Source organism: Sturnira hondurensis, unplaced genomic scaffold (genome assembly GCF_014824575.4).
Source record: "Sturnira hondurensis isolate 20B ecotype Veracruz unplaced genomic scaffold, ASM1482457v3 Scaffold0008723, whole genome shotgun sequence".
NCBI classification, from domain to species: domain Eukaryota; kingdom Metazoa; phylum Chordata; class Mammalia; order Chiroptera; family Phyllostomidae; genus Sturnira; species Sturnira hondurensis.
The window spans coordinates 476,312-483,469 of NW_028081354.1; the positions used below are offsets into that span (position 1 = coordinate 476,312).

General features: G+C 47.7%; 1 protein-coding gene across 7 annotated transcripts in view; it reads left to right on the plus strand.

The window, feature by feature from the left end:
• The window catches only part of ATP2B2 (ATPase plasma membrane Ca2+ transporting 2), a 467,640-nt gene extending 460,786 nt beyond the window's left edge, over positions 1–6,854 (plus strand). For all 7 annotated transcript variants that reach the window (XM_037055587.1, XM_037055588.1, XM_037055596.1 and 4 more), the window contains one exon: positions 1,848–6,854. In XM_037055587.1, the coding sequence (XP_036911482.1) occupies positions 1,848–2,159 (312 nt within the window). In that variant the 3' untranslated portion in view covers positions 2,160–6,854. The remainder of the gene's footprint in view (positions 1–1,847) is intronic.
• Positions 6,855–7,158: the final 304 nt, after the last annotated feature.

Genomic DNA, 7,158 nt, shown 5'->3' on the forward strand with positions numbered 1-7,158 from the left:
AAAGGAGAAGTACTTTTTAAAAGAAATCAAAACTATGGGATCTTATTCAAGACCAAAAAAAAAATCTTGAGAAAGTTCAGTTCTTTTCAGTGTACTCTAAATTTAAAGAGAGGAACACAGGGTGCGCTTCAGAAAGACCCTCCTCTCAAACAGTAGAATAAACCCTGAACTATGACTTAAAATCATCAGCCACAGCCATCAAGAAATTCATTTTCATGGACAGGCTTTTGCCCCTTTGTCCCCACAACAAGCTGCCCTGGGTTTACTGCAAGCTCCACAAATCTCGAGACCACAGGGCCTCCTCCTGTCCTCTGCCCCTCACAGGCCTATGGTGTGGGGGCAGGCACCACTCTGCAGGGAAAGCCATGCAGGGTGCCCACGGGACCGCAGCCACCTCGGCTAAGACTCTGCTCCTTGGAGGCGCTGATGCTGCCTTATTCCCCACCCAGTGGCTCCACTGTGCAGTGGAGCTAGGAAAAGAGAAGGAAACACCTTTGGTTTCCTCTTTTGACCCGAGTCCTCTCAGCCCCTTGAGATGACAGTCACAGCCCACCCCCTCCTAGGAGCCCTGAGAAGAGACTCTTCAGAGTGAGGTTTCTTTGCACCCTGCGAGGCAGGACAGGGGATGGCCCGTGAGGGAATGCGATCTGCTCACGGTCAAGGCACCAGAGTGGCAGCGCCGGGCCTCAGACTTGAGTCTTCCTGACTCCAAGGCCAGTGCTCTTTCCTCCAGCCCAGAAGACGCAATGCCCCACCTCGTGCCGTGCTTCAGAGAAGCACAAGGCCCAATTGAGACACAGAAAAAGGAAAGAACTTGCTGTTTTGAGCTCAGTTCCACACCCTGAGGACCCCACCCAGGGCTGGGTTGGGTCGTGTGATTCTGGCCTCATTTTTTGGTTTTGTATTTTCAAAGCACAAATAAGGAAATCAAATACCCCAGGAAATAAGGGACCCCAAAACTAACTGCAATGACTGGCCAGGGCTTTGAGTCAATACTCGAGTGTTTACCTCCCAAATGCATGAAGGAAAGAAACGTTGGGTACAAACGACCTCCGTTCACATTGTCCAGGCTTCCAAGTATAGTGTGTGTCTGTCTGTCTGTGTGTGCCGTGTGGTTCCCAACCCCACCGTGGCATGCTCCCACTCCCGAATGTCGCCAGTTCGCCAGCTCCTTCGTGCTTTCTGGCTGCCTCTGCTCTGCACCCCAGAAAGCCCTGAGTTGGCTTTGGTTTGGTTTGCTTTGCTGCCTTTGATTTGATGTTCCTGTTCTCTGTTTGGCCCTCGTGTGTCTTCTTTCATCCCAGTTCATCCATCTGTCTCTCCTTTCTGTTGCTTTTCTGTCTATGACATGTTATCTGTTCCATGTGGTATGGTTTCTTAACTGCGTGTGATTTTTCTTTAAGATTAATTTATTAAAAAAGAGCCTCTCCTCCTCCCTATTCTGTCCCCACCTGGCCCCGTTCCCCGTTTGCATGGTCGAACCTGCTTTAAAGTTAACAAGGCTCAGTCTCTCCCTAGGTCGGGTGCCCACTGGAATGGACTCTGCTTCCTTTGACCACTGTCTCTCGTCTTTTTGATGAGGCTTGATTCCTCCTGTCCTAATATTGGAGTTTTGACTAAAACCAAAGCAATGCTAAAAACCTCATGGATGCATATAACCTGAGCCCTCTTCCAATCTTCCCCTCCTACCCATGCTCATAACACCCAGCAACCATGGATTCTAGCCACCTGCTGAGCCCTAACCCCCTCCCACCTGACCCTCCTTCAACCCCCAAAGCTTGGCGCGCACGAGCTCGGACACACACACACACCAGGGCACTGCTCTCACTCCTGCTCTTCCCTTACAGATCCGCGTCGTGAAGGCGTTCCGTAGCTCTCTCTATGAAGGTCTAGAAAAGCCTGAGTCTCGAACCTCCATCCATAACTTCATGGCTCATCCTGAATTCCGGATCGAAGATTCACAGCCCCACATCCCCCTCATTGACGACACTGACCTGGAAGAAGATGCCGCACTCAAGCAGAACTCGAGCCCGCCCTCGTCGCTCAACAAGAACAACAGCGCCATTGACAGCGGGATCAACCTGACGACCGACACAAGCAAATCAGCTACCTCTTCAAGTCCAGGGAGCCCCATCCACAGCCTGGAGACGTCGCTTTAGCTGAGGACCCCGCCACCGCCCACCTGGGCACCCACCCATCCAGGCACCCAACTCACTCAAGCAGCAACGAGCAACAGCAGGAAACCAAATACTGGCAAGAAAACCGTTTCCACCCAACAGACCCTTTTTCTGGCTGCGATGCTGTTTGAACTCTTTCTCACTTTGAGGCGAGGGGCGGGATCTCCTCCAGGAGGCTTCAGGGAGTGAGTGATTTCCCCAGAACAAGCCCTTCCTGGCTCCTGCGCACACACGGACCAGCCATGCTCCCGCCCAGCCGCCGCGTCCCCTGCATGAATGTACTGCACACTTCCAGTCCTCCCCCTGTTTGGTTTGGGGGGTTGGGGAGGGGTTTTTGTTTGTTTTCTTAGGCGGGAACTGCAAACAGACTCTTTTCTGAGACTATTTATCCAATTCACTGGTCTGTGAGTTTTTGAAATGCTTGCAAAGCATGGTCTCAGTTGTATAGGTTAATTTAACAACTTTTTGAAATTGCAGAGCTTAACTCGCCTAGTAGATTTGCACCAATGGAACCGAAGAACTTCATAGACACTCACAAGGTTATATCCATTTCTTTATATCTATATCAACGTATACTTATTCAAGACTGTATACGTCCATATAGATAGGTAGATATATATATATATATATAAATATATATACATGGATATATAAAGTTTCTTTGCCGGCATGTTGCCTTGTTTCCGCTTAAATTGCTCTATTTTAACTTATTTATGTCCTAAAAGAAGAATGTAATTTGTTTACAAACCTGTAGATAACGTCTTTGGCTATTTGTACGGTTTAAGAACACTGGTGGTTGAGATGCTACAAAAACAGCTCAGCCCAACAGACACTTCCCTGGATTGCATCCTTGACGTTTTACGATAGCCATGCTCTGATTTTTGCCTGCTATTTCCGTTCAATAACGTCACTACCACAAGAGGCTCAGGCAGAAGCCAAATGCTACCAAGTCTCCAACCTGAGGGGTTTAACACCGTGCTCCGTAGACAAAGGGAGAGGAGAGAGAAGGCTTCCTGGGCTTGGAGCCCCAAAGGCCATCCTGGTCCGGAGATGACGGGATTCACAAAGCAGTGGGTGAAGACTTTTCTCTCAATGAAACTCACTTGGGTTTACTAAGAGCATTTCAAAAAGAGGTTCTCTTTGGCACTGTCTGTAGAGAGATTGAGGTAGTGTTGTAATATTATACATGCTATTGTGTTCATTTTTTTAGTTAGTAATTTAGAGGTTTATTTCCTTATAAATTGCAGCATATGAGCTGTTGGCATATTGGATGAGGATCGTTATGGCTTACTGCTTTTATTTTTATTTTTAAAGAAGAATAGCCTTTTTCTCTGCACTATTTAGATCCGAACAAACCTTATGATGTGTATATTGAGATGTATTCAGTGTGATTTTTAAACCAAATTGTCTTCCTGTAGTCGCAATATATACTGTAGCCTTTTAACAGCAAGTCTTGCTTTCCCAACAGAAAGCCATTCTGAAACCCTACAGTATCACAGGTGAGAAAAGGAGGTTATTTTTCCCTCAAGACAATTACAGCACTAGTAATCCCACTTAATAAGAGCTTATTTAATTGTATGTCAGCCTCTTAACTGCTAAGCACTTTGTGGGTATCAGCTTTTTTCATAAAAGAACTTTTGTATTTAATACAAAGTTTGCTTTGAGACTTTTCAGCATACAATCTTTTTCCATAAAATTGTACAGTGCAAAAGACATTTTAATACCATGATCAATGACGTCCCATGCTTCAAGGAAAACCAAACACTTTCCGCCTCGCTTGTGAAATTCATTCCTCATACTGACCCTTTCCACGGTTGCTCTGTGTCAGCCCCACCCCTTCCCTTCTCCAGGCCCAGAGAATTCTTCCACACACAAGATGAGAGCCACTCGGGAAAAGAGCCATAGTCAGCTGGGAGGGCCTGCATCTGGATGGCTGTGGAGAAACCCTAAGGGTTTGGAATTCCAAGTCAGCCCATCCCACCTGGCAAAACCTTCCTGGAAGGAGGACCTTCTTTGCGCAAGAGCATCACCTGAATGTCATGAAGAAATGTCTCCGAATGTACCCAGCAGAGGAAACTGCATCCCCTAAGGGGTGACCAGCCATCAGATAGGCTTATTGGATTCCAATACAGTACCACCAAAAGCCAGCCCACTGCTCTCCTGCCTGCCAAGAAAGGAAAGACCTGCACGTGGGAATCATGGGGCAGCCTTGGAACGTGGTGGTTGTGATTTTTTTTGTAGTTTCCTTTCTCAAGGTTTTCCATCTTCCCCCTTCTTTGTTCCAATCTTGTGTCCCTGACCTCATTCCACGACCCCAGGAAACCTGCCCTTGCACACTATGCTCCCTGTTTATTTGGAGCCTGGATGCAAGGAAAAGAGCAGATTCTCTGGATCACAGCTTGGAGAACAGGGAGCTATGGGAGCTACCAAGAATGCCTCACGTCAGTGTTGGTCTTTTCTTGTCAGGAACGGTGGATGCTCACACACACACACACAGGCACACACATCCACACACACAGGAAATGATTGGTTTGTCAGAAGTCACTGTAGTACATAAAGCTTGCACTCTGTGTCCTATATCTAGCAGCATGGGGTACGTTTGGCAGTTCACCCCATTAGGGGGTAAATAATTTATGACCATTCATCTGTTTTTACGAATTTTTTTATCTAGACAATAATTGTAAATAAAGAACTCACCGTCTCTGTTCATTTAATACTATGCAATGCTTTCAATTGCTGATTCTTCTTACTCCCGCAGCGTGGTTCTGAAATGTCTGTGGTTTAAAAAGAGAAGGCAAGAAACCAACATCAAACAGAATACAGTAGATACACATTCTGTAACTAATCCTTTTTTGGGACCGCACCGTCCACTTAGCTTCTTTTCTGTCCTCTGGACCAGGCCTGCAGGAGAAGGTCGCAGATTCAGTTCTGAGATCTAAGCTCACTAACTTGTCTCCCTCAACAGATGAGGGAGGAGCAGAGGGCCCATTCAGTGGCCACTGTGGCCATCGGGTCATCCACCTTTGGAGTGGGCAGGAAGGAAAATTCGGAGTTTCCTCCCTGCAGCTCAGTCAGCACTTTCCCTGACTCAGAAGCAGCCTTGATTGCTCCCACCAACCCCTCGCCATGGCCCTTTGCTCCCTTGTGCCAACCAGAACATAGAACTGGCGAGAGGGAGGGTGCCCTCCTTCTGAGACCAGACCAAGGACAATCACTGCAGTGGCGCAAGGCTCTGGATCTGTCTCATCCTGGGTATCCCAGTTTATGAATAGCCACTCTTTTCCCCAACTATGTTGAAATGCCACTTTTACCACACACTGACAGCTGGGACAGGCTTGGGTCTATTTCTGGAGCTTCTCTTATGTTCTCTTTCTGGGTGTCTCATCTGGCACCAGCCACACAGTTTTAATTATTATTGGTTTATATAATGTTTTTACAATGTGGTGGGATAAGTATCCGTCACTCTTTTTTAAAAATGTCCAGGTTATTCTCTCACATCTATTCTTCCCAGTAAACCTTAAAATTTTGCAAGTACTCCACCCACCTGAAATACTGGGCTCTGTCGTTCTGTGTGCAGACACATTCCAGCCATTGCTAAGTACTGTCCACTCAGGGTCACTCGCGAGTGTCCTGTAATGAGAAACAAAAAGGGCATCCTGAATTGTGAGGGAAGCCCGGCATTCATTTCATACTCTCACTTGCTCTCTAAACCAGAGTATCAGGAGAGGCCACCAACCCCTCCCCACAACTCCAGTTTGGGACCCAAAATCACCCACCTGGGTTGTGCTAGGGTGGATCCTTCATCTGCCCTGGTCCAGACAAGAAAGAGGGGTCTCTCCCAAACCTGGAGCTACCAGAATGTGTGGCTCAGTTGTTTATTTCTAATTATCCTTATGGAGAAATTATTTGTCTCCCTTTCCTGAACTGCTTTTTTTCCCCTTTCTTCAAAGTTTTCAGCGGTTGTGTGATACATCCTTTGGGATACAGCAGTTTCTGCCTGGACCTTCCCACCACCCTGACTCCCCCTACCTGCTCTCGCTCTTCTTACAGGAGGCTGTCAACTGGGCTCGCTGCGACACGCCTCCCATCCAAAACTCTCTCCACAGTGTCCGAGACCCCACCATTAGAAGACCGGGAAGGAGGGTGCATTTTTTGAAGGCTTTTGGGTCTGCCAGAGCCAAGGCCTAAATCAGACAGCAGAAAATCCCCTGGTCCTTCCCAAGTTCCAAAGCAAGCTCTCTTGATTTTGATGTAGAGATCCTATTTCCCCAAGTCAGGGGAGGGGTATCCTTAGCCCTGGGTATCAGCCATGACCCCCTCCAGTGAAAACAAGATACTTGAGGCTGCTTTGGGACTACCCTCCTCGGCCCCCTAAGTCTGTTTTGTAATGCCTGTGGTGCTCTCCCTCCGAACCTTTCCTCTCGGGGGGTCGCCACATTTTGCTAACTCTAGTGTGCACATATTTTATAACAGAGTAGTGAGGAAATGGTGCCGCCTTCACAAGCTGCCCAGGCTCTGGGGGGTTCTGGGACAATGGGGCTGGGAAGTGACTGTGCTCTTATTGTACACTCTTTATTTCTCTGTATCTCTGGCTTGTGCTTTTTGTAATTAATGGGATTTGTCTGCCTTTTCAACACTATACTGAGCAATAACAATAAATGCACACCTGGAAACACAGACACGCTACACATCACAAGGCCTTTTTCCGAAGGACAGCTGGGTTCCCACCCTCGTGGATGGGAACTCGGGAAAACTGAGTCTCTGGGAGGGGAAGGCACTTTGCCCAAGGGGGGGGGGTCACAGCTCAGTGGGTGGTCTCTCTCCTTCACACAAGTCATACCTTTCCAACATCCATCATTTAAGCGAGATAAGTTTAACCTGCCATGAGTCATTAACCTTCCACAGGGTACAGCTGAGTCTCAGCAAGCACTACTTTAGGAGAAGAGGCCTAAAGAGGGAGGAGGAGGAAGAGATTCAGAGG